General features: G+C 44.1%; 1 protein-coding gene across 3 annotated transcripts in view; it reads left to right on the top strand.

The window, feature by feature from the left end:
* Nucleotides 1–5,081: 5,081 nt before the first annotated feature.
* The window catches only part of LUC7L (LUC7 like), a 32,409-nt gene continuing 10,343 nt past the window's right edge, over nucleotides 5,082–27,147 (top strand). Inside the window, exons 1-6 of one of the 3 annotated variants that reach the window (XM_019987434.2) lie at nucleotides 5,082–5,287; nucleotides 6,107–6,177; nucleotides 7,153–7,247; nucleotides 13,865–13,963; nucleotides 24,159–24,269; nucleotides 25,249–25,392. In XM_019987434.2, coding sequence (XP_019842993.1) covers nucleotides 13,868–13,963; nucleotides 24,159–24,269; nucleotides 25,249–25,392 — 351 coding nt within the window. In that variant the 5' untranslated portion in view covers nucleotides 5,082–5,287; nucleotides 6,107–6,177; nucleotides 7,153–7,247; nucleotides 13,865–13,867. Of the gene's footprint in view, nucleotides 5,288–5,430; nucleotides 5,811–6,106; nucleotides 6,178–7,152; nucleotides 7,248–13,864; nucleotides 13,964–24,158; nucleotides 24,270–25,248; nucleotides 25,393–27,147 lie in introns of those variants that run through there. The other 2 variants (XM_019987433.2, XM_019987432.2) reach the window with 2 other exon arrangements.

Raw genomic sequence — 27,147 nt, 5'->3', positions numbered from 1 at the left:
AGGTCTGATGAGGTCTTTACAACCTCCAGACATTCTTTGGATTATATAACCTCATTGTTAACACTAGCAAGCGGGTACTCTTTCTGCCCCCTTCTGATGCCTATGTCAGAAGCTTTCTCTATCTCCTTTATACTTTAATAAACCTTTATTACACAAAAGCTCTGAGCGATCAAGCCTCGTCTCTGGCCCTGGATTGAATTCTTCTCCTCCGGGGGCCAAGAATCCCGGTGTATTCGCGTGATTCAACAACAACCTTTCAAAAGGAGAAGAAAGAAAATGGTCTTTGTTCAGATGCTATGATTATATTCTGAGAAAATTCAAAAATTTTTTTAGATATTCTTTAACAGGTTTGGGCTTCTCTGGTGGCTCAGAGAGTAAAGAATCTGCCTGCGATGCAGGAGGCACAGGTTCAGTCCCTAGGTTGGGAAGATCCCCTGGGGAAGGCAATGGCTACCCACTTCAGTATTCTTGCCTGGAGAATCCCATGGACAGAGGAGCATGGCAGGCTAGAGTCCATGGGGTCACAAAGAGTTGGACACGATTGAGTGACTAATTTTTCTTTTTTAAAACAGGTTAGAAATGTTTTCTTCTATTCCTGATTTCCTAATACCATTGTGAAATAGAATTAATATTTTATGACAAGACAAGAAAAATTTAAACATGAAAAATTCTTGTCTGCCCTTTGGCCCCCTCTTCCCACATACTGTGCATTGTGTATCTGTGTTATACATGGACCAGCCTTCCCCTTCATGGAATACCAGTTCAACCATAAAGAGCAGCATTCTCCCAGCACCAACAAGATAACTCCTTAAAAGATAACATTCTTTCTTGATCTTGTATAGGGCCACATGACCTGCCATGATGACACTTAGATCTGGTTACCATGTAAATTGTCAATAATATGTCATTGATGAACATCCCTCTGTCTCAAAAAATTTATATAACTCTTCCTTGACTTCTAACAGTTCTCAGAGTTTTCTGAGATGCTCTTCCTGGGCTATAATCCTCAAATTGACTTGAATAAAGTTTTTCATTTCTTTCTCAGGTCAATTGATTTATTCTTTGTCAGCATCATCAATGTGTAGTGAATTTTATTAACTGGCTTTTTTTTTCTGCATCCCTTAAGGTGATCATGTGGTTTTTCTTCTTTAATCTTTTAAAGCAATAAATGCCATTAACTTTCTAAAGATGACTGATCCTTGTATTCCTAGATTAAACCAATTTTTTCATGGTCTATTACCCTTATACATGCTGCTAGATTTCACTTGCTGATACTGTGTAGAATGTTTGCCTCTATGTTAATGAATGAGGTTGGATTATACCACATTTCATTTTCCTATTCTTGTCTAGTTTTGTTATTAAGACTCTATTGGCCTCACAGAAAGAACTGGGCAGTGACCTTTTTATATTTTGTGGGGAGGTTTGTGGATTGGAATGATCTGTTCCTTTAAAAACTTGGGTTGAATGTGGCTTATCTGCCTGACTACAGGATGCAGCAGTGGGCCTGCCGGGAAGCTGAGAGGCTTGTGAAATACCCAGAGGCCAATGGCCTCCCCATCATGGAATCCAACTGCTTCTATGATCCCAGCAAGATCCAGCTGCCAGAGGATGAAGACTTGTTGCTGGAAGGGGCTTAAGAAGCACCAGCTTCCCTATGCTGCCTACTGTTCTGACCTCTTCTTCAGTTCAGTTCAGTTCTGTCGCTCAGTCGTGTCCGACTCTTTGCAACCCCATGAATCGCAGCATGCCAGGCCTCCCTGTCCATCACCAACTCCCGGAGTTCACTCAAACTCATGTCCCTCGAGTCGGTGATGGCATCTAGCCATCTCATCCTCTGTCGTCCCCTTTTCCTCCTGCCCCCAATCCCTCCCAGCATCAGAGTCTTTTCCAATGAGTCAACTCTTCGCTTGAGGTGGCCAAAGTACTGGAGTTTCAGCTTTAGCATCATTCCTTCCAAAGAACACCCAGGGATGATCTCCTTCAGAATGGACTGGTTGGATCTCCTTGCAGTCCAAGGGACTCTCAGGAGTCTTCTCCAACACCACAGTTGAAAAGCATCAATTCTTCAGCACTCAGCTTTCTTCACAGTCCAACTCTCGCATCCATACATGACCACTGGAAAAACCATGGCCTTGACTAAACGGAACTTTGTTGTCAAAGTAATGTCTCTGCTTTTCAATATGCTATTTATGTTGGTCATAACTTTTCTTCCAAGGAGTAAGCGTCTTTTAATTTCATGGCTGCAGTCACCATCTGCAGTGATTTTGGAGCCCAAAAAGATAAAAGTCTGACACTGTTTCCACTGTTTCCCCATCTATTTCCCATGAAGTGATGGGACCAGAAGCCATGATCTTCGTTTTCTGAATGTTGAGCTTTAAGCCAACTTTTTCACTCTCCTCTTTCATCAAGAGCCTTTTTAGTTCCTCTTCACTTTCTGCCATAAGGGTGGTGTCATCTGCATATCTGAGGTTATTGATATTTCTCCCGGCAATCTTGATTCCAGCTTGTGCTTCTTCCAGCCCAGCGTTTTTCATGATGTACTCTGCACAGAAGTTAAATAAGCAGGGTGACCTATTCTTAGAGCACCTAATTAAAAGGACTTGAAAGTGTGAAATAAAAAGTTGAGTTGAAAACCAGTTTTTTCACCAGTATAAACTAGGTAGGCCTGATGCATTCTTTGAGGAAGAATTTTAAACTAAGATTTATTAATATCTTAATGCTGCATAAAATCCCACTAATTAGAGCAGGAAGGGACAGAAAGAAACCGCAGATACTGAGGTGAAGTTCTGGGCAATGTTGAAGAAAAAAAAAAAAAAAAACAGCAACACAGATACACACAATACGAGAGCAGGGAGTTCAGTCTTACTTGGGATTTACTGAAAACAGTAACCCTGAAGACAATAAGCTCTGAACTTCAGAACTGCTCCAAAGAAGTGTGTGAGGTCAGTGTATATTATATATATGATTTTGTTTTCATTTTTACATGTTCACCTTTTTTTTTTCCTTTTTGCTCACCATTCCTTTATACATCTCAGACTGTCTTTTGAGATAATTTTCTTTCTGAATGGCATCCTTTATACATTCCTTTAGTGCAAATCTAGATTTAGTGCTGTTTTAGCTTTAGTTCCCCAGAAAGCAGAGCTTGACAGCAAAGCTTTGGTACTATTTTATTAAGGGCCTCATTCGCAGGGAATTAGGAATGGGAGGAAAGCAGTGAGGCATGGAAGGAGCAGAGCACAAATGAGCAGGCGTCACTGCCCCGACTCAGTGTCAGGCCTTTGCTCTTTCGTGGTGTTATGCTGGGTACCTTGCTTTCCCAGAGGACTGTTCCTGGGCTCTAGGTAGCCAGTGGGTGCTGGAAGTGTTATGGGAAAAGTCACAAATTTGCCAAATTATACCTCCAGTTGGTCCAAGTTTAAGTTTCATCACACAGAATATAACTCCTCTGTGCTTCTGATTTGCGCATGCATGGTCATGTCAGGCCTCAGTGACAACAAGGGAAGCCTCTTGGTGGGGCAAGAAGTGCAAATTCCGTGATGCGGCTACTGAGAGCAGTGGTGAGATGTCAGTACGGCTTCCCACCGTTGATTCCAAAGCCTTGGATGACTTGGGTATTGGGGACTGCAGTCAGAGGCTTCAAATATGACTACTGAAAAATCCCATCTTTATACACAAAAGCTGGTCCTCACATCAGAAGGTAGCATCTGGGACTTCTCTAGCGGTCCAGTGGTAAAGAATCACCTGCCAGTGAAGTGGACAAGGGTTCAGTACCTGATCTGGGAAAATTCCACATCGTATAGGACAATTAAACCTGTGCACCGCTACTACTGAGCTCGTGCTCCAGAGCTGCAACCTCTGAAGCCCAAACACCCTAGAGCCAGTGCTCTGCAGCAAAAGAAGCCACCACAATGAGAAGCCCACATATCACAATTAGAGAGTGGTCTCTGCTCTCCAAAACTAGAGAAAGCCAGCATACAGCAACCAAGACCCAGTGCAGCTTAAAAAAAAAAAAAAAAGGCATATTTTCCCCTCCTCTTGAATCTTCATTGGCCTTTTGACTTGCTTTGACCAACAGATAATGGTAGAAGGAGAGTTCTCGGGGTCTGAGCCTTAAGAGGACTGACAGCTTCCACTCCTTCCCTGGGGGCAACCAGCTGCCATAGCAACGTGGGCTAGACTTAAGAATGTTATGATCTCACATACAGAGATAGAAGCAGCATGGAGCACCACAGAGGGGCTGGGCATGTCAGCGCAGCCTTCTTGGATCTTTGCTTAGTTTCACACAAGCAATTTTGTGAACCCAGCCAAACCACCCAGAGCAAGGAGCCCAGGGCCGGCTAATCCCTGCCTAAGCACCGCAGAAAAATGAGAAATAATGAATCACTTTTGCTTTGCACTGTTATGTTTTGAAGTGACTTGCTATACAGAAATAAATACTTGATCTTCTTTACCGTAAAATGGATTTCTTGATATAAGGCAACGCTGTTCAGGATCCCCTGTCAGTCAATCAGGCCTCCTGCAGGCCTTCGGGTGTGGGGACACTGCAGTCAGGACAAGCGTGGACAAGACGTTCCAATACACATCTGGAGACACGGACCGTTCTAGTGGTAGGAGTTACAGTTCCCTACTGTCTGCCGTACGCATGTGTCAGAGGTTCACTGTCAGTCTTGGAAGTGGCCAGGCTACTGAACTCAGAGAGGGACTACCAGCAAGTAGTAGTCACAGAACCTAACTAATTCCACGCTCAATTTAACTTTCACAAAAGTCATTTGTCAGGCACCATTTTCACAGGTGTAAAAAAATAGTCTGAAAGTGGCTAAATGATATTTACAGGTTCACGACTAGCAAGAAAACACGGGATTTATTTTCCTGTTTGGGACTGTCTAAATTTATTTCCCTTTATTGCATTTTCGTCTAGGTGGAGCTTGGAAGTTCTAGGCTCCAGAGTAAAATCAAGGAGGGAATTAGCCCCACCCCCTGAGCAGTTTGCTTGCGTAATTTGCGCCACGGAACGTCAGGCCCGCCTTCAGACCACATTTCCCAGCAGGCCATGGGCCGGCGCCGACGCACTTCCTCCCGGCGTTCCCCGCGTCGAGAAGGAGCCGAGTGGGCTCGAGACCGACAGGAGCAGCTTTCGTCGCCGCCACCGCCGCTGCCGCCGCCGCCGCCGCTGCCGCCACTTGAGAGAAGCCGTCGCGGCCACCCCTGCCGCTCCCGCCGGCCACCATGTCCGCCCAGGCGCAGATGCGGGCCCTGCTGGACCAGCTCATGGGCACGGCCCGGGACGGTGAGTCGGGGCGGCCGGCCAGACGAGGGCTGGGGCGGGAGCGAAGCGAGGCCGCCGGGCGGCCTGAGGCGGGGGCCGCGACCGTCTGCGCCTGCGCGGGCGCCCTCCCCTCCCCCGCGCTCCGACCGCGGGCGCCGGGCCTTTGTCTGAGCCTTCCCTGCCGGCGTGGGTTCCCGGCGGGCTCCTCCCTCGGAGCCTGTGCTGTCGGTGGGGCGCCAGCCCCCTCCCGGTTGACCTTGCTGCGATTTCTCCGCCCTCCGGCGGCCCTCGCCTCTCCCCGAACCAGGAGTCGGCGAAGGGCTGCAGCCAGCGTGGGCTCAGGTCGCTGGCAGCGGGCTGGCGGAGCTCCTCACCCGAGGGAGCCGGATGGGCCTGGAAACCCTGCCGTTGTTGTTCTGTACCATTGTAAGGGGAGCCGTAAATTGAGCTTTTCTAACGTGGGTTCCTGCCGCGTGCTTTTCCAGCCCCCCCCTTTCCCCAGCCACACTGGAGAGCTGTTTAGCCTGCGCTTGGCAGTCGTTAGGTAGGTTGTGCTGTAGGGAGGAACGCAATATCATGATGGTTGTCTCAGGAGAAAGCGGTTGCATCTTTGCAAACTATGTACCTGCTGTGGTTTGTGTTTTCTTTTCTACCGAAGTAATGAAGTTGTAAGTTCACACTGGCACATTCGCAGGGCTGTGCAGATTCATTGCACTTTATCTCATAGGTGAATAAGTGCTTTTTAGCTTTCTTTGTATATTGAGTTGCTTTTGAATTGCTTCCCATATTTTTATTTCATACAAACTGAACAATTGTGGCCCCTCTATTTTATTTATAAAGGTTCAGTGTATCTTTGCCTGCCTACATCAATCTGCAAGGGAGTTGCAGAAAAGCCTCATGTTCATCGAGCCGTGAGTCACAACCAATTTTTAAGCTGTTATAACAAAAAAGTGTTTGCTTTTTTTCACAAGTAACTTTAAAAGTGTAGTTTAGAAAGAAAACATTTTCAATAAAAAGACACTACATTAATCCTGGATGCTTGCAAATCCTGAAATATATTCCTCCTTTAGTTTTACACAGCTCTGTGTCATATACACAGATTAGCTTTAAAATCTGTCACATTCCACTTTGCCTTTACTTTTATGTATCATTCCCCTGACTTCCTTACTGCAGGTTGGGCAAGAAAACTTTTCCTTTAAAACTTTTCAACAGCGGGCATAAAATTCTGCAGCTGAGGTCTTGAAGAATGCAGATGGGTACAGTATGTGTTGGAGCTCACAGTGTGTATTGACTAACCTAGTTCCTTTTTTGCTTTTTTCCCCTTGGTATTGTCTTGTTAAAAGTGACTCCCAGGTGCCAACTCTTTTTTTTAAGGGTGGGGGTTAAAGGGGGATAGGTAGACTAAGTCTAGGTTATTTATCAGTCAGTAATAGAAAGGGAAAGCTTTCTTCATGTAATTTTGGGCAAAATATTGCCTATACATTTGTCTATAGCAAAATGATTAGTAAGTAGCTTTTGTTGGAAACTACCAGCTTCTAAGTCATACGTGGTGATTCATGGCCCTCTGATAAGCACGGCTTTTGGTATCTCATGGCCCACATGTATGTGTGGGGCTAATGGCCTTTTGGTGCTCAACATTTTACTTCTGATTCCTTGATCTCTTTGGCACAATGACGGAGTCAGATCTCATTAAGCGTCATTCTTCATGATATATGTAGTATCAAAAATCATCTGTATTTTGTTCCAGTTGTTAAAAAAAAAAAACGTCTAGGTCAGCTTTTCAGAGTATTTGGTAGTCTGCAAATCATCCAGGTGAATTGTACCAGATATGCTTTTGTGCTTAATGTGATAATATTGTCTTATTTAAAACCACACATGAATTTCAGGAGACGAAACCAGACAGAGGGTCAAGTTTACAGATGACCGTGTCTGCAAGAGTCACCTTCTGGACTGCTGCCCCCACGACATTCTGGCTGGGACGGTAGGTGCATCTGGGGGGGATGTCCTAGGATACTCAGACATGGGTGCTCTGCAGGCAGTGGGGGTGTTCAGGTTGAATTGTGTTTTCCTTTGCTAAGCAGAAATTACTTACTGTCCTTCAAATGATAGGTTCTGTTAGTTTGGTGACATTTTATATAATGTTATTTTACTTCTATAAAGTTCTGTTTGTAAGGTTTTCAGGTTTGGGGAGAGTTATTTATACTGAGATATTCACAAGTTAAGTATTACTAGTCTCCCTTGGCTTTAGCAAAAAGAGTACTTCAGGTTAGCTTGTAGCTCTGTAAGATTATGGGTTGGTTTGTTTTCAGGTTAAACACATACTAGTTTTTTGATCAGGGTATGGTTTTCCCAGATTGTAGGTTTTTGAAATATGTGGACTAATATTACTTTGCAGTTTTGTGTTACACCATCCTTTCAAGAAGTCAGTACATGACCTGATAAGTATAGAACTCTACAATTTTAAGTTCGTTTCAGATGAACCAAACAGATAAATGCTAGTTTTGCAGAATGAACATTTATTCAAAGTTAGATAGTATTTAAGAAGACTAAAGAGTGTCAGATTATCTACCATGATTCAGCCACTTACAGAAATTGAGTCCCATAAACACCATTACCATTTTAAGATGTCACAACCCCTCATGTAATGTAAAAATTGTCTCCTTATTTTAAGGGTCCAGTATGCATGTGCTAGGGAACACTTTTTTTTAGGATTAATTAGTGCTTTTGTTATTACCATTTCGGGGAGGAGTTTCTGGAACACTGACCTAGCTGGTGTATTAAGTATTCTCAGGCTGGACCTTTTGACAGCAAATAGGAAATGGCTGCAAAGCCTCACGCCTCTGTTAGCTGAGGTCTTGCCTGCAGTTGAATGGGTGACTGCTGAGTGCTCTGGATCATGGGGGTGCCATCACTGTAGACTGCTGCCTTCCACTGGTCATAGCAGGCAGCCAGGAGTGTGCTCCTAACCTGGAGTAGGCGGCGGCCTAACCTGCAGTTGTTGGTAGGTCTTAGTGGAAGAAGTCAGAGGAAGTAGAGGGACATGCACCAGAGTGAAACATTTCAGCCGTATTTTTCTGGAATGCTGATGAGGGAGGGCATTTCCTACAAATGTTTAGTGTATTCAGATCAGTCGCTCAGTCTTGTCCAACTCCTTGAGACCCCATGAATCGCAGCATGCCAGGCCTCCCTGTCCATCACCAACTCTTGGAGTTCACTGAGACTCAACGTCCATCGAGGCAGTGATGCCATCCAGCCATCTCATCTTCTGTCGTCCCCTTTTCCTCCTGCCCCCAATCCCTCCCAGCATCAGAGTCTTTTCCAGTGAGTCAACTCTTCGCATGAGGTGGCCAAAGTACTGGAGTTTCAGCTTTAGCATCATTCCTTCCAAAGAAATCCCAGGGCTGATCTCCTTCAGAATGGACTGGTTGGATCTCCTTGCAGTCCAAGGGACTCTCAAGAGTCTTCTCCCAACACCACAGTTCAAAAGCATCAATTCTTTGGCGCTCAGCCTTCTTCACAGTCCAACTCTCACATCCATACATGACCACAGGAAAAACCATAGCCTTGACTAGACGAACCTTTGTTGTCAAAGTAATGTCTCTGCTTTTGAATATGCTATCTAGGTTGGTCATAACTTTTCTTCCAAGGAGTAAGCGTCTTTTAATTTCATGGCTGCAGTCACCATCTGCAGTGATTTTGGAGCCCAGAAAAATAAAGTCTGACACTGTTTCCACTGTTTCCCCATCTATTTCCCATGAAGTGATGGGACCGGATGCCATGATCTTCGTTTTCTGAATGTTGAGCTTTAAGCCAACTTTTTCACTCTCCACTTTCACTTTCATCAAGAGGCTTTTGAGTTCCTCTTCACTTTCTGCCGTAAGGGTGGTGTCATCTGCATATCTGAGGTTATTGATATTTCTCCCGGCAATCTTGATTCCAGCTTGTGTTTCTTCCAGTCCAGCGTTTCTCATGATGTACTCTGCATATAAGTTAAATAAGCAGGGTGACAATATACAGCCTTGACGAACTCCTTTTCCTATTTGGAACCAGTCTGTTGTTCCATGTCCAGTTCTAACTGTTATTTCCTGACCTGCATACAAATTTCTCAAGAGGCAGATCATGTGGTCTGGTATTCCCATCTCTTTCAGAATTTTCCACAGTTTATTGTGATCCACACAGTCAAAGGCTTTGGCATAGTCAGTAAAACAGAAATAGATGTTTTTCTGGAACTCTTTTGCTTTTTCCATGATCCAGTGGATGTTGGCAATTTGATTTCTGGTTCCTCTGCCTTTTCTAAAACCAGCTTAAATATCAGGAAGTTCACGGTTCACATATTGCTGAAACCTGGCTTGGAGAATTTTGAGCATTACTTTACTAGCGTGTGAGATGAGTGCAGTTGTGCGGTAGTTTGAGCATTCTTTGGCATTGCCTTTCTTTGGGACTGGAATGAAAACTGACCTTTTGCAGTCCTGTGGCCACTGCTGAGTTTTCCAATTTACTGACATATTGAGTACAGCACTTTCACAGCATCATCTTTCAGGATTTGAAATAGCTCAACTGGAATTCCATCACCTCCACTAGCTTTGTTCGTAGTGATGCTTTCTAGGGCCCACTTGACTTCACATTCCAGGATGTCTGGCTCTAGGTCACTGATCACACCATCGTGATTATCTGGGTCATGAAGATCTTTTCTGTACAGTTCTTCTGTGTATTCTTGCCATCTCTTCTTAATATCGTCTGCTTCTGTTAGGTCCATACCATTTCTGTCCTTTATCGAGCCCATCTTTGCATGAAATGTTCCCTGGGTATCTCTGATTTTCTTGAAGAGATCTCTAGTCTTTCCCATTCTGTTGTTTTCCTCTATTTCTTTGCATTGATTGCTGAAGAAGGCTTTCTTATCTCTTCTTGCTATTCTTTGGAACTCTGCATTCAGATGTTTATATCTTTCCTTTTCTCCTTTGCTTTTCGCTTCTCTTCTTTTCACAGCTATTTGTAAGGCCTCCCCAGACAGCCATTTTGCTTTTTTGCATTTCTTTTCCATGGGGATGGTCTTGATCCCTGTCTCCTGTACAGTGTCACGAACCTCATTCCGTAGTTCATCAGGCACTCTATCTATCAGATCTAGGCCCTTAAATCTTATTTCTCACTTTCACTGTAGAATCATAAGGGATTTAATTTAGGTCATACCTAAATGGTCTAGTGGTTTTCCCTATTTTCTTCAATTTAAGTCTGAATTTGGCAATAAGGAGTTCATGGTCTGAGCCACAGTCAGCTCCTGGTCTTGTTTTTGCTGACTGTATAGAGCTTCTCCATCTTTGGCTGCAAAGAATATAATCAATCTGATTTCGGTGTTGACAATCTGGTGATGTCCATGTATAGAGTCTTCTCTTGTGTTGTTGGAAGAGGGTGTTTGTTATGACCAATGTGTTTTCTTGGCAAAACTCTATTAGTCTTTGCCCTGCTTCATTCCATATTCCAAGGCCAAATTTGCCTGTTACTCCAGGTGTTTCTTGACTTGCTACTTTTGCATTCCAGTCACCTATAATGAAAAGGACATCTTTTTTGGGTTAGTGTATTAGGTATAGTTTAATCTGCCAAGTATTTACTGGACAAGTACTCTGCCAGGCACTGCGGATGTCGTACAAAAAATGTTGACTCTCATCTGATGGATAAACAGGACAGACAGTAAATAGCGAGTAGGTTCTGGACTGTTTTGGATAGCGCGATATGGAAAGGCCTCTCGGGATACGGGAGCAGAGACCTCAGTGCTGTGAAAACACACATGTGCACCTTTAGGGGAATAGCGCTCCGGGTGGCTGGTGGAGCCAAGGGAAGCAGGAGTGCATCTGGGTTGGTGTGGGTCGTGGGGAGGAGGCAGAGACTGGGGGGCTTTGATGAGAGGCCAGGGACTGAGCAGTGTCACTGCCGTCCCCGTTGGACAGGCAACTCAAACCGAGAAGAGAGCCCAGGAGACCTGTTTTCATGCAAAGGTGCAGTGAATAAGTGTTGGGGCTGCTGAGGTCAGTTGAGATGAGGGCTGGAAATTTGGGTGGCGAGTGTAAAGATGGAGCCTCATGGCTGTGGGCTCCTGGGTGGTAGGGGTAGAGTCTGCTGTGCTCCATGGAGGTGGACTGAGTGGTTAGAACCCTCAGCATGCTAAGGGCTTCTCCAGGCCCTCTCCTGTCAATAGGGGTGAGGCAGCAGAGGAATGGAATGGGAAAATGGTGTGTTGATAGTAAGACCAGAGGGATAGCTGGAGGGAAGAGAGTGTAACTTGTGGAAGAACTTTGGTTTTCTGAAAGTTCTCTAAAGAGCCTTTACTGCTCTTCCCTGTCTGCTGTGTGAGAGCTCTGGAGGGTAGAGAGCACAGATATTTGTGCGATTTAAAAAGAAGATAAAAGGTCTGGCATGCTGCATTTGACAGCCACTTAAGTATTTTGGAAGAAGTAAACGAGTGAGGTATTTCAGCTCTGCTGGGTGTTTGGCTGCCAGAGGAGTTGGCTAGTACTTCTGTCTCCTTGGCAGAGTTGCAGAGCGACCTTCAGAGACACATGGAGTCCCAGGCCTGTCTTTCACCTGTTTCTGCAGTGGCCGCTTGAGCGCTCCCATCTGAAGGAAGGTGTTGGTCAATTTTGCTTCATGTGTGGTTCCCTAATATTGAAACTTCCTTGACAGTTGAAGCTTTTAGAATGGAAGTTGATTTGCACTTAAGATGTTTAGTACTTAGTGGTTTTGTTGCTTGCTTCATCTGAAAGTTTTTCTTTGAGCAGTAGAATGTTCGTTAGCATTTAAAGAATTTCTAAGAGCTGTCTCTCGTTTTTCAGCTATAGCACTTAGTTACCTTTGTGTGATTTTTTTGGGCTCTGCAGCATGTGGGATCATAGTTCCTCTAATAGAGATCAAACCCGCACCCCCTGCTTTGAAAGTATGGAGTGTTAACCACTGGACCACTAGGGAAATCCGGAAGCTGTGTATATATATATAAAATATATGTTTTTTTAAATACATTTATTCATTTATTATCTTTGGCTGTGCTGGTTCTTCGTTGCTGCATGGAGTTCTCTCTAGTTGTAGCAAGCGGTCTCCTCATTCATTGTCTTCTCACTGCAGTGGCTTCTCTTTTGGAGCATGGGCTTCAGTGGTTGCAGCTCTCGGGCTCTAGAACAACAGCTCAGTAGTGGTGGCCCATGGGCTTACTTCAGAAGCTGTGTATTTTTTAAGGATTATGTGTGGTATTTAAAATAATGAATGAAGCAGAATATGCCAGCTTTACAATGACAGCAATTCTAGTTGCAGCTTTGGCTTTTAGAACTTGTGTTTCCTTACCTCTGGATTCCCCGTGTAACCAACACACAGAAGCTGCAAGTGACCTCATAGTAAGCATAATGAAGGAGAACAGAGCTTTTGCATTTACCGTTTGGTCAAAATGAATATGAGCTCCACCCTGGGCAGCCGCCTCTTGGCTGTGTCACTGGCGATGCTGTGGGACATTTTGTCATAAGGATGGCTGCATCTTCTGAGATTAGGGCTGAAGAGCTGGATCCTGTCCTAGGATGTTACGGATTTTGTGATCCATGGAGTATTTTGTTAAGCTCGTTTTGAACGCACTTGTAGTTTGAGCTGGAGGATTTCTGGACTCTGTTGCTCTGTTCCCTTGTTAGGTAGTTGTGCTTGTTTGCAGCAGCATGGGTTCCCGAGGCATCTGCTCACCAGGCTGTTGGGGTTTGTTAATTGGCACTTTCTGACTTGTTAACCTGACCCTCAGCATCCGAACGTCCCTGTTGCTGTTGAGATGACCACAGACAGGAGTGGAGGGGGTCCCTATATAGGGTCCTTTACTTAGGACTTAGGTGAGAAATGCACGCTGCTGTCTGATTGTTCTGTCTGTGCTCACAATGTGCAGTAGCACATCAGGCTGGTCTTACTGGTAACCCAAATAATCTGTTTTGGTGAAAGAGCCTTTTGTCTTTCACGTGGGGCGAGTGAGTGGTCCAATCTTCGTCCCAGATGTGTGTCCAGAGTCCTGTGCCAGGTTGGGAGAATGGATTCTGGGCTCTGAGTCAGCCAGTTGTGTTTGATTTCCTTTGATATGCAAAGAGCTACCTAACGTCAGGTGTTAGGTTATGTGGTAGCACCCCAAAACCTGATTTCTGTCTGTTCTTTCCTCTTCTTGTCTCTGTGATTTAGACTTCAGTGGTCAGGATTACAAGAAGGAATGCATGGAAACTTGTTGCTGTCAGGGATACTCTTGTTTCCTGGCCTTCTTGCCACCCCTTCCCCCATGCTGCTCTTTACTGAATAGACGTTTCTACACTCATGAGATAATGATGGTGAAAGCTAAGTAATGAAAAATAGTCTAGTAATCTCTGGTTCCATAGGAGATAGAGATCATTACACTGAAATGCACCTTTTCTGAGTGTCCTGTAATCATGGTAGAAAAAGGAAAATAAGACTTCTTGGCCACATTGTTTCTTAATTTTCTTATCATAGTCAGCATTCAAAAAAGCATTGTTGATTTTGAAGACAGTTACCACCAGGTCATGTGCTTCCTACAAATGGTTAGATGTTTGTATGTCAATTTTTGTTTCTCTTTCACAGCGCATGGACTTAGGAGAATGTACCAAAATCCACGACTTGGCCCTCCGAGCAGATTATGAGATTGCAAGTAAAGAAAGGGACCTCTTTTTTGAGTTGGATGTAAGTTTTATTTGATGTTAATTGTTCCCTACTGTGAAGAGCCAAATACTGCACTAACAAGAATAATGTGTGTAAGTTATGACGCAAAATGATAAAACAGATGTTATTCCACCACTCTCTGGCTGGGAGCTGGGATGTGGCCAGGACTGTTCTGCGTCTGTGTGTCTACCATCCCAACTCTTCTACGTTTTGTACTGTATTGTTTTATTTTGAGTGTTTCTTATATATTTTATGTTTTCTTGGACATTATGTTTATTCTTGCTTTTGAACTTACAAAAATGGATTTGTAGTGTAGGTAATCTTAGTAACTTTATTTTTCCTTCAGTGCTATGTTCCTTCACATACTTTTTTCGGTATGGCTTGGTTTCATTGCTGCATTTCATAGTTCCCTGAACTACCCATTCTATATTCATAGACAGTTGGGTTGATTCTAGTGGGTTTTTTTTTGTTTGTGTTTTTTATTATGAATAGCGTTATAAATGTTATGGAATATCTTGGTGCACATGTACAACAGTTAACCTAGGGTATATTTTTAAGAGAAGAATTGCTTGCTCGTAGAAGCTGCACATGTTTATTCTTGCAAGGTAGTTCTTTTTCTTCTTCCTCCCTAATTTTTGATGAAATGTATCCGTTTACCCATTTAATAACAGTGAACATACCCTTACCAATGCTTGGTATTATCAGGTCATTAAATATTTAGCAATTTAGTCATTATAAATTAGTATTTCATAACTTTTGTCGTTTTTCCCTCCCAAAAGAGCCTTTTTTTAGGCCCTTTCCCCTAATTCCTCCATCTCCCCTCCGTGAATTGTTTTGTTGTTGTTGTTGGTTGTCCCCTGCATGAAATTTTGATAACACAGATACCCAGCATATCAGTTTATGTACTGTGATCCTTTACAGGTCACTTATCATTGTACTATCTAAGATTTTCTTCACTCTTTGAGACCAGTTTTCATTCCTGTCCGCATTGGGAATGCATGATTTGGTCACTTTATTTTGTTAATTTATTTTAGGCTATGCTGTCCAGCTTGTGGGATCTTAGATCACCTTCCAGGGACTGAACAAGGACTCCTGCAGTGGAGGCGTGAAGTCCTAACCACTGGACCATAGGGATTGATAGAGCCACTCTGTTTTAGTTTTTTTCTTTTCCTGAATCCTCCATTCCTAGAGTTAGCAGAGGTCAGTGAGGGGTTTGATGCCCTTCAGGTTCCTGGGTGAAGACTGGGGAGACACTGAGCTTGGTGGGAGGAAATCAGAGGAAAGGAATATCAAGGAAAGGCATTTTTTTTTTCTCCCAATAGACATTTTAGAGGATGTATTGTAGCTGGAGTAAATTCTACTTAAATCAGTAATCTTAAAAAGTGGTTAAAATTACCATTTCTTTTTCAAGTGCATCAGTGTTGAATCTTCTTGGGATACCAGGTTTCAGAAGCAGAGGAACAAAGATGTACGGGTTAAATTTTCACTTTGAGTTATGTAACTTTTTGTATCACAAATGTTAGGATTTCTGCTGAATTAGAATGTCTGTGTACTTTTTAAATGGCCTGATGAATTCAGTATGTAAGAACAGAGTAATAGAAGAAATTGAGACTACAGAAAGAATGAAACATACTGTAATTTAGTATTTTTATGCGCAGAAAGACTAAAACGTGGTAATTTAGTATTTTTATGCGCAGAAAGACTGAAACATATGGTAATTTAGTATTTTTATGTGGGGCATTGTTCAGCCACTGTGGAGAAGATGAGTTTTTTTAATGAACAGTATTAGAAACTGTGGATTACCCAGTTAGTGAAAAACCGGGTTGGATCCCCCAAAAGAGAATTTTGTTTTGCCATGTTGACATGTTATAAACCCTAAGAAGCTGTAAGGTAAAGATGGATACATGTTTTCTGTATAAAAACTTAAAAAATACTAGCGTATCAAGAATTCCCATATATAAAATAAGAATTCAGCTGAGATACAATATCTGCAGCATATGAAGGGCAGGTACCTTTCATGATAAAGCTCATCATGACTGGACCTGTAGCAACAGCTGAATAGAAAACAGTCAGAGGATAAAAGACATTTTTAGTGGGCATCTAATCCTGTGATGGGTGTTCACCCTCACTCAGACTTAGGAGTTGGAGAGTTAAGTAATTCTGATACAGCTCTTGGATGACTGAGCCCCCGAGGATGGGAAAGCACATGGTAGCAGTGCTAGCTCTGAAAGCGTATCTGATGATACACTTGCTTATTAATGAAGGTAAATCTGCTTCAGAATACTCCTGCAGCATTGCAGCCTGCAGACTCCATCCGTGAGGGCTTGGGTCGTGTCATTGCTCTCCACAGTGGGATGATGTGCGGCTGTGGAAAGAGGGCTGAGGCAGTGAAATTGTGTCCAAGGTGAGGTGGGAAAACTGGTGTGCTATGACGACTTCCATAGTGTGACTTTTAAAAGAAAGAGTGTTTAGTGTTGTTGACATCCTTAGATTTACAGAGTGGTTTTAGAAGAAACCACGAGACTTTGAACACTTTTGTCTCAGTTGGAGGGCTAGAGTAGGTCAAAAGATGTTTTTGTACTGTGAAAATTTACCATTTAGAGGAATACCTTTTCCAGTTTAAAAGGTGACCACCTCTCCCTCCAGCTCCTTAAAAGTCATATTTGAGGGAATTCCCTCATGGTCCAGTGGTTAGGACTTCCTCCTCTCACTGCCAAGGGTTCCAGTTCAATCCTAGGTCTGGAAACTAAGATCCCACAAGCTGTAGACAAAATATAATATATATATTAAAGAATAGGTATGTTCTCTGATTTAGAAAAAATCATATTTTACCTTATAGATGGTTCATGTTGAAATGTTTGCTAGCTAGTGCTGAACCTCCAGAGGAGGTCTTCCTGTTCTGACGAGTTGGGGGTGACTTGGAGCAGCTGCGCTTGTGGGAGGGCAGTCAGCAAGTAGTTGTCAGCATGTTAAATGCATGTATACACTCGTTCCAGGATCCTGCTGCTGGGACTGTATCTTAATGGTATGTGTTAATGAGTCCACAGAAAAGGTGCTCATTGCAACTTTTTTTTAAAGTGAAAAGAGAAGGATCTAATGGGGCTGTTTATTAACAAGGACCACTTACATTAGTTATCGCCCTTTCATACAGTGAATGGTGCTTTGTGGAGCTCTGGGTGCTAGGAAGATATTGCCATAACTTTTTATTTATTATTTTTATTTAAATAAATATGAGTAGCTTGTTTATTATTTTATTTATTTATTATTTATTTGCTATTATTTTTTAAAATAATGACCTAAAGGTAAAATTCACAAGCCATAAAATTTATCCTGCCTTGAATTTTTAATACATATCAGTAGTGTTTGGATGTGCATGGGTTACTTTAATACACTAAATGTGGCCTGGCTTTGAAATACCAGGCTAAAATAATTTATTTCCTTAGTTATGCAGAATAAACTTAGAAGGAAAAAATAAAGTCCTTTCCTAGAATACAGGTTTGTTACAAAAACTTGATGGAATAACTTTTGCAATGTTCTTGATAGGTAAGACAACTGTTAGAGATTCCAGGTTGAAAAGTCTGCCGTTTTCCACATGACTCCTATCCAGTGCCTCTCCAGGGGTCACTTGTATCTTTTGAAGATAGGCTTTTCAGGGTGAACACATGTATATAGCAAAAGCTAGTTGCGATGTTTCTTGTTGAATTGCAATCTTGGTAAATCAGAACACCTCAGAAGCGCTTTTGGCCAGTCAGTGAGCTGACTCTTGATCTTGCTGACCTGTTGCTGCCTCCTCAGGAACTGCTGTTGGTGTGAGGCTCCAAGCCTCCACATGGCCATGTGGATGGTTCAGTTCCCAGGCGTGGAACCAGCAGCTCCTGTATGGTGTTGAATTTGGTTCCTGGAGGGAGTACAGTGTAGTCATCACTACTGTAAGATGGAGACAGGTTTTGTTTTCACAAATTGTGAACCGTCAGTAATCCATGGTTTTTCTTAGTAACTTATATTTGTGTATCTTACCAAGTGTTTTGGTAGAATCTCTTCACTGTTGACAGTAAATCTTTGAGATGGGCCTACCATTTATCTCCAGAGTCTCTGAAAGTATAAGATTGGTGCTATTTGCCAGAAGTCACGGAAGCATCATCACATGACCCTGGGAGAGTTGTTTTATTGAGTGGATCAGTCAGAGGTGATTAGGAGCTGTTTTTATCCAGGTTGTATTAGAGACAGTGGTTTTAGAACAGGTTATTATAGTCATATCAGCATGAAGGCTTTTGCGTGTTAGGTGCCTTTCATCTATTCTTTCAGAAAAGAGAAACTTCTAAAACTTGAGTTTTTAGTGGATTTATTAATAAGTCGATGCATTAATTTAAAAGAAAATTATGCTTTTATAGAAAGCATCATTATTAGTCTGTTTTCTTTTTTTTTTTTTTAATTTCACTACGCTGGGCCTTAGTTGCAGCGTGCGACGTCTTTAGTCATGGCAAGCAGGAGCTCTTGGTTTTGGCATGCGGGATCTAGATCCCCAACCAGGGATCAAACCTGGGCCCCTACACTGGGAGTGTGGCGTCTCAGCCCCTGGATCACCAGGGTAGTTCCAGTCTGTTTCATTTCTGAATTAGTTGCTCAGCTTAGGTGACATTTGACTTTCAGTATAAAAATCTTTTATAAGAGCTCATCAGCTCTGTATATAATTTTAAAATATTTATAAGCTTTTAGTGTTCTCTAAGCAGTTAGTAAGAAATGGTCCTAGAGTATTTGCCTGTGTATGAGAAGACTTAAGGTGTTTATTGCATTGTTCTGAATTAGTGAAAGGTGAAAAAATGCAAATATATACTTACTATGGAATGGATATAGTTGTTTTAAAACAGTGAAATGCTGCACAGCTATAGATCATAGAAAATGTGTGCATTGATGTAAAAAATGAAAAAGCTTTAAAAACTATCCTAGATGGAGTAAAAATTGTGTACTTGTATATGTGTTTTAATACAGTTTTAAAAGGTATTTACCAGGCTCAAATGATTATTTTTTAGGGAGGAAGAAAGAATTATGCTTTTTAAGTCATGTGAAGTTGTTAGGTCCAATTGAATTGCTAATATAGTGTGCAGAAATGAAAATTTAAAGGTACTTCTACATTATAACTTATTTCTACAAATCCTCAGTCTTAAGAAAGTACAGTGGACCCTTAAACAACACTTGTTTCTTGAACTGTGAGGGTACACTTGGAGATTTTTCTCAGTAAATGCATACTGCACAGCTACAGGATCCCTCGCTAACACCCACCCCGCCGCCCATTGTTCAAGGGTCAACTGTGATTGAAAACACAGGCAAACAGTGGTACACCAAGTAGTGTTGTTGTAGCATCGTGTATAAGGTTGAAAAATTGGATGCAACAAAAATGCTTTAGTGATGAATGAACAGATTATGAGGGACTCAAACGGTAGACTGTGCCCTTGAAATAAATGTTTGTGAGACCTGAACGTTCAGTGACTTAAAATTCCTTAGGACGTCCTGAGCAAGAAAGGGTAAGTGTGTGTATTGGAACTCACTGTGTGCTCTCCCTGGAAGTGTGTGGCCAAATCAGAATTCCCCAGACTGTCATGGAAAACCCAGAAAGCCTCCTTCCCTGTGCCCCTCCCACTCCCTGGAGGCAGTCCCCTACCACAGCTTCAAGGTGGAAAAGGAGCAACAGCTTGCTCTTCAAGTGCTGCAGGCGACCTTGGATGGCCAGTTGCTTTTTGTTTTGTTTTACCTTGGAGGATCTCAGACAGCAGGAGGTGTAACGGCTTAATGGATCTCCGTGTACCCATCACTCAGCCTCAGGAATGATCAGCTCATGGCCAACTGACTTTTTACAAATCTCAGACTTCACACATCCTGTCATCTGTAAATATTTCAGTGTTGCCATTGACTTGTGAAGTTATTTTTACTCTGCATACAAAAATCTGGTATTATAGTTGGTTGGGACAGAATGTACTTATTACCATGTTTTTCTCTTTTAATTGAAGTACAGTTGATTTATAGTGTTGCGTTAGTGTCTGGTGTACAGCCAAGTGATTCAGTTATATGTATATATACATTTTTTTTCAGATTCTTTTCCAGTATAGTATATTACAAGATACTAAGTATATTTTCCAGTGCTGTACGTAGGACCTTCTTTGTATATTTTATATATAGTAGTTTGTATGTTATTAGCATGTCTTTTTAAATGTGTTGAGAAAAAAATTAAACATACAAGTGTAAGTAGAATACTATAGTGACCATCTCTGGGTTTCATCTCCCGGTTTTCAGTGATTGTTGATGTGAAGACTTGTTTCATCTTTATTTTGTCTTTGCATACTGGATTATTTTACAGTAGTTCCTAGAGATGGAATTTCATCTGTAGGTACTGCAAATATATCTAGAAGATAATTTTATTTAAAATATTTATTATTTAAAGGATAATTTCTTAACTTTATCTAACAGTCTTCAAATTTCCCAGATTTTCTCAAAAAGGATTTTTTTACAGTCTTTTGTTTGACTCAGATACCAAAATAAGATCTATACGTTAGGATGCTTCCTAAGTCTTTTTACATCTGTTTGAAGAAATTAATGTTTCTCATATCCTGGATTTTGCTGATTGTATCCTTATGATGCAGTCTTTTTAATATGTTTTCCCTTATATTTGAAATTTCCTGTAAGCTGGAAGTTAGATCTGGATGTGTGATGGTCAGAATCAGGTTTTTTGTTTGACAGAGTAGCGCAGAGGTGGAGCTGGGCAGTGGTTGGCGCGTCACCTCGGTGGATGATGTCAGTGGGCTGGAGTGGCGTGGGCAGCCTGGCTGCTAGTTGCACAGGCCCCCGTCAGACTGGGGCGCATGCATCCAGCAGCAGTGAGGATTATTGCCTAGATCAGTTACGTCACTAGGGTTGCTGCTTGTCACTAATTGTAAAACACGTAAGATGTTCACATGGCTCAGAGTTTGAGATACGAAAGGTATGTTGTGAAGCCTGTCTCCTGCTCTGCTCTTGAGCCCCCTGATTGGCCCCAGAGGTAGTCAGGTGTTGAGTTTCGAGTTTCTTCTCTTCCCTTTGGAGATTATGTGGAACCTGAGGGGCATGTATCTCACTTTTCTTAAAACACAAGTAATAGTCTCCTGGACACATGCTCTGTCTGTCTTCTCTTCCCTCATCTTGATTTAATTTTTAGCATATATCTCAGATTATTCCCTGTCATATAGTTAACTCTGCCCTTTTTGTGATGACATAGTATTCCAGAGGATGGGTTTCTGTTTTATAGGACTGGTCCCCTGTTGATGGTCATAGTGCTGTAGTACACATCAGCACCTCGTGAGTGTGTCTAGGAAAGATCCCTAGAGGCGGTGCTGTCTGCCCAGAAAGGTTGTGCTTTGTCATTTTGGCGGCTAGTGCCACCATGCTCTCCAGAGGGTGAGTGCTGCCCCCAGCGGCACCTGGGAGTTCCCATTTTCACGTCTTCACTAACAGAGCGAGTTACCAAACTTCCAGTTTTTGCCAGTCAGAGAGGTTTAAGCATGTATTTCTTCGTGGGCCTGACAGGGTTGTCATAAAGGTGTTTCTTTGTGTAGGTATACCCTGCTTAGACCCTCAACTTGAGCTGGTGGCTGGCTCCTCCACCCAAAACTTGGGTTACCTGGGAGAAATTACCTCACCATTGTTTCTTTCTAGTCCAGCACAGCCTTGGCCTGACCACCCCAGGACCTGGCCTTAGTTTCTTGAGAGAGTTATACCAGGAGTTCCTTAGGAGAAGGAGTAGGTCATCTGTGTAAATGCATCTCAAGTATCTCAACTTGGACGCAGACACACAGAGCACCGTTAGTTCATTGTTCGCATGTGGAAGATGTAAACATTTTTCTCTATTCAGTGAAAATATAGTTCACCTTTTCCCCACGTTGATTTCCTTTGAGATGTAACAGGTTTCTAGAGCAACACACCATCTCACCTAATGGGACCACTGCTCTCTGTCTTACAGGTGCGTAGTGTGGCAGTCACACTTTCTCTTAGGTCCAGGGTTAGAGTCCGTGTACAACCCTGGGCAGATTACTTTGCCCTTTTCTAGTTTCTATATATGGGGCTGGTGAGTACTGCCTCAGCTGTGAGGGCCAAGCATAGGGACTGTGGAGTCAGATCACAGGGGTCCTTGCCTCCTGACGCTGTCCCTCAGGACTCTGGAGACTGTGCTTCCTTTCCTTCATCTGGGAGTTGGTGCCTGGAGAGCCCTGGATGGCTGTCCCGAGGCACGTGTTTGCACTGACTGTTCAGCTGGCAGCACGGGCTCCTCTCAGGCTTGCCGATGCTGCTGGGCAGGAGGGTCAGGGAGACCACCTCACCGTCTTGGGGCAGGGGGCAGCCTCAGCAGCAGTGAGACCTGTGCACCCCCATGAGTTCAACCCCCCCTAGCAGTATGTGGTTCATCACGCCACCCCTGAATTACAGGGTAGAGGTGCATGACTTCCTAGTAAGTGGTAGGTTGTCAGTAGCACTTAATTTGTAGGTTTGAATACCTTCTTTGTAAATTTTATTTTCATCATTTAAACCTGCTCTTTGATTTAGGAAGCAAAATGAAATTGAGAAGCACATTGAAGAGAAGGAGGGGCAGCAGAACAGAGCCATCTTTTAAAGAACATTCAGTTGAGATGTCTCTGCATTCTGCCTGTTCTGTGCTATGAAATTTACCATTTTATTGTTAGCTGGTCAGATGTCTGAGTCCATAGGCAGTTTATATTCTGTGTAAGGTGCAGTGGTTCTTTGCTTGGCAAAGGCACTGGCAGAATTGCCCACTCAAACCCTGATGAGTGGAGTCTTGGTTCCATGTCGGGTGTGAGGTTGCTCTCTGGGGAGGCAGTAGAGGAACTCTGTACCCAGGTCTCAGCACCTGTGCGCGGGCGCTCCTGGGGCCTCTCCGGCTGGTCTGTTAGGAGCCCTTGTCCCCAAGAGCATGGGTGGTGCCTGATTTACACTTTGATCCTGTCAAGTTCCCACCTTGTCAGCAGAGCTGGTCAGCTCAACATCCTTCCAGGAAATGCAGTGCATGCGTGCCAACGAATGCCGGTCACTGGCTTTCCTGATGGTTTGATGTGAGCATAGTGAAATGTTCATCGAGAATATTTGAGGACCAATAACAGGAAGGAGGTCTTTAGCTCCAGGAGTGTGGAGTCCGGGAGTTTGCCTTGGTGGACCGCAGGTGTAGCGCTATCACAGAGCCTCTTTCCTGTCTCTTCCAATGCCCGAGTGTGCTTTCCTTTGAAAAACGGGGATCCCACTGTCAACGCTGATCCCTGCTGGGGGCTTTCTCCAGACCACATCTGGAGGCAGGGACATAGGTCATCACTTCTTGGTCCCTTGGCCTGACTTTCATCTGCCTTATTACCATTTGCGCCCAGGGCTTTCCTCGCTCTGCTCACCCTGTCTAATCCCGCCACCCGCTCCCACTTGCTGTCTGTGTAACACGCGCAGCGTGGGACCTGCTGCCCAGCGCTGGTTGGTTCTAGCCTGGAGATTGGAAAAGGGGTGTCCTGTTTGTATGTTTATCTGAAGTTATGTTGGGGCCTTGACTAGTTACAGCAAGTTAACTGCTTAGCATATATGACCACTTATTGATTAGTCTTTTATTTTTTTCCACCAACTCTTTTCAGAGTGTCTTTTCCATTATCTCTTTGGGTAAGTAGTAACCTGTTTTCCCACTGCTTTAGATGGTAGGCCATAATTGAACGTGTTCACCGCTCAAGTAACATTTGTTCTATTTTGTTTTGAGGTGGAAGGGGGAACTCTACCCTCAGAACATGAGGGAATAATATATACGTGGCTCACAAAGACCAGTGAGTACATCTGCACCCCTCCGCCTCACCAGCGGAGGGCCTCTGACATGATAACACGGCCTAGTCTCTCCTGTCCCTCAGAACAGTCAGTTATGCCAGGTGTTTCAACTTCCTTTAGAATCTCTTGAAATTGTTGAGGGATGGGGGTTCTTTGACACATTTGAAGATAAATCAGATGAGAAGACCATACTTGTGCACGGTCGTTTGGTTTAACAAAGCCCCTAGATTGAATGTGATTGTGGACATGTTAGCAGTAGTGCAGATCTTCCCACTGAACCGACAGGCCTTAAGAACCAACCCAGGACTGCACTTCCTATCGAACACATGAGCTCTGAGGTTGCAGGCAGGTCACTGACCGGAGCCCTCTGCCTCTCCTGAGCTAGGCGATGGATCACTTGGAGTCCTTCATTGCTGAGTGTGATCGGAGAACGGAGCTTGCCAAGAAACGGCTGGCAGAGACGCAGGAGGAGATCAGTGCAGAAGTTTCTGCGAAGGTATGCGGGGAGGGAGGCCTCCACCTCAAGTCGTTGGTATAAAAGCGGGGCTGGGACCTGTCAGTGCCAAGTGCGCATTTTGGGGTGGACAGTGGGTGTCCACTGCCCTGCCTGTTCGAGGGAAGGAGGGAAGCCGTCACCAAGCTCGCAGCCTGTCACTGCGCTGTGCATATGTCGTAAAGTTACTTTATTAACATCCCTCCGCAGAACAGGAAATGGGGTAAGTTAGCAGGGAAATGATTAAATTCTGGTGTGTCTGTGTCACAGAAGAAAAGGGTAGACCTGGTGCAGTCGGCGTGTACATCATTTAGAAGGCCTTGCCTTTCTCTAGTGGAGTTTTCTTCAGTGTGTTTTTTTCTCCTTTCAGTTTTATAAAAGGATTTCTTAGGAGATAGACAGTTTTTAACTAGCCCAGTGGTGCTGTTTATTTCTAAAAGAAACTCCCAGTAATGAGTCATTTTGCTTAAAGGGTAAGTAATGTATGTGTTTAGGCTCACACATTTTGTTACCCTCACCTGGAGGCTGAGCTGTACTGGAAGGTATACGGAGTGACGTCCTGGAAGCTGGCCCACAGGATGGGCCTTACAGCCTGTGGAAGTGACAGGCATGTGTTCTTGCTTCTGCTGGGATTCAGTGCAGAGATCTTACGGGTTAGGGTCTGACACTTAACGGTCGGTCTCAGTGGTGGCAGTATGGGTGTTGTAACTGTTAGAATTCACATCATCAGTGAAGTTTCCAGCTGTTGGTGTATTCTCTGTGAAACAGCAGAAATGCAACAACAGAAACACTCTTTGCATTAAAAAATCTTTTGTTTTTATTTTTTTAATTGGAGGATAATTGCTTTACAATGTTGTGTTGGTTTTTGCCATACAACAGCACAAATCAGTCATAACTACACACACCACCACCCCTTCAGCCTCTGTCCCAGCTCTCGTCTTTTGTTTTTAGATGTCTTACCTGGCTGTCTCTTTCTCTCCAGGCAGAAAAAGTACATGAATTGAATGAAGAAATAGGAAAGCTTCTTGCTAAAGCTGAGCAGCTGGGAGCTGAAGGAAATGTGGATGAATCACAGAAGATTCTCATGGAAGTGGAGAAAGTCCGTGCAAAGAAAAAAGAAGCTGAGGTTGGTGAGGAAAATGTCTTAAAGAGGGAAGAAAACATGGTAACTTCGGAGAGCTGACCATTGGGCTAAAACTGAGCCATGCCTCCATTTTCTTGAATATTGAGGAGGAGTTGGAAGTAGAGTGATAATGTCAGGATGGTACAATTTCAAGTCAGCCCACCCTGGGGTTTGTGTCTTCACTGCTCAGTTGACCCCTGAGGCCTCAGACTGGGCACTTGGAGCTCTGAGCATCACTCCCGTGTGTAGAGTGCATCCTGAGTGTAACTTGTCCGTGTTAGTGAGCACCTCCCATCTGCGTCCGTCTGCTTCCAGGAAGGGCCCGGCGTGCAAGGTGTTCAGCTGATGTGATGGGGCCTGACTGGCTTTACAGTTGCTGTGAAGAGAGGCCTTGGGTTATTAGTGACTCTGTGCCCTCAGGAGAGAGACCCCTGCAGGGTATGGGCAGCACCCAGGTGGTGTCCTCGGGCTGCCAGGCCAGGACTCTGCTGTGTGGTGCAGAAGCTGAGTCCAGGACTGTCTGGACTGTTTCCTCTGTTGGGTTTTCTGCTTCTCAGATCCTCACCACTGGAGTGGAGGTGGCCTGGATCGACTTCGAGAATGTGGGAAGGTTAGAGTCAGGGAGAGAGGGCCGGGAGTGTACCTTTACTCCTCCTGTGGGCCAGGCAGAATGCATGTGAGCACTGGCTAAGATTCACTCTGATGAAGACGGGCGCTCAAAAGAAATGAGGTCTCAGTTTAAGAGTGACTTGGGGTGCAGGGCATGTCCAGGTAGGGCAGGGTGATCCTGAAGGCCATTTGCTGAGACCCAGAGAGAAGATTGTTCAGATGGTGGATGGAGATGCGATGGCAGAGTGGGCAGCGTGCCAGCGCAGGGCTGGTTTTGGTTGTTGCTGGTCCCCTGGCTCCTTGTGGCACCTGGGACGAAGTGGAGCTCAGTGATGACAGCTGAACACATGAATCCTGCTGAGTGCCCGCTGAGGCAGTGGCATGTGCGTGGGGAGTCCCAGGTCCTGCATCAGAATCCTTACATAGGATCCAAACCTCTGTGTATTTAAAGGGAAAATTTGAGTATATGGAGTCAGGCTCCCTGGGTTGCTGACAGTACCCAGCAGAAAGGCCAGAGGGTCAGGAAGGAAGGAGCTCTGTAGCCTTTTAGTGAATCCTGAGGCCGAGCCTTCCTGCTTTGAGGAGTAAAGCAGACACCAGAAACCTGTGAGGTGGATCCGAGACTTGAAATAATGTAGATGCGGGGCTCACCACTCGGATGTCTGCAGACAGACCCAAGGGCAGCAGGAGTCAGATACACGGGGACTCCACGCGCCTTGCTTCGGCCACTGTCCCTTTCCTTATCACCTGAGTTCCCCCCTTACTTAAAACAGACAAGACAGGGTGGCTTGGAGCAGGGAGGCCTCCGCTGTGCTGGTCTGGGTAGTGCCCACCCTGCCCTTAGTGGCAGGCAAGGCTGTTTGGTATCCTAAGAAGTGGAGCGGGAGGGGCACTGTGTGCTTTTTACCCAGATTCCCGCAGTGGTTCTGTCTTAGAAAACTGTAACACAGCATCCCATCCCAGAACAGCTACAGAGTGACCGCTGACCACCCGTAGGTCCTGCCTGCTGCCCTCACAGCACACCCACTTCTCTGACCACCAGTCTGCCCTCCATTCTTAGCATTTGCTCATTTTAAGAACATTGCATAATGGATTCACACAGTCTGTAACCCTTAGGGATTGACTTTTTTTTCACTCAGCGTAGAATTT

This window comes from Bos indicus, chromosome 25 (genome assembly GCF_029378745.1).
Source record: "Bos indicus isolate NIAB-ARS_2022 breed Sahiwal x Tharparkar chromosome 25, NIAB-ARS_B.indTharparkar_mat_pri_1.0, whole genome shotgun sequence".
In the NCBI taxonomy this organism is placed as follows: domain Eukaryota; kingdom Metazoa; phylum Chordata; class Mammalia; order Artiodactyla; family Bovidae; genus Bos; species Bos indicus.
The sequence above is the reverse complement of the archived record's forward strand: the minus strand, read 5'-3'. Positions and strand labels throughout refer to the sequence as shown.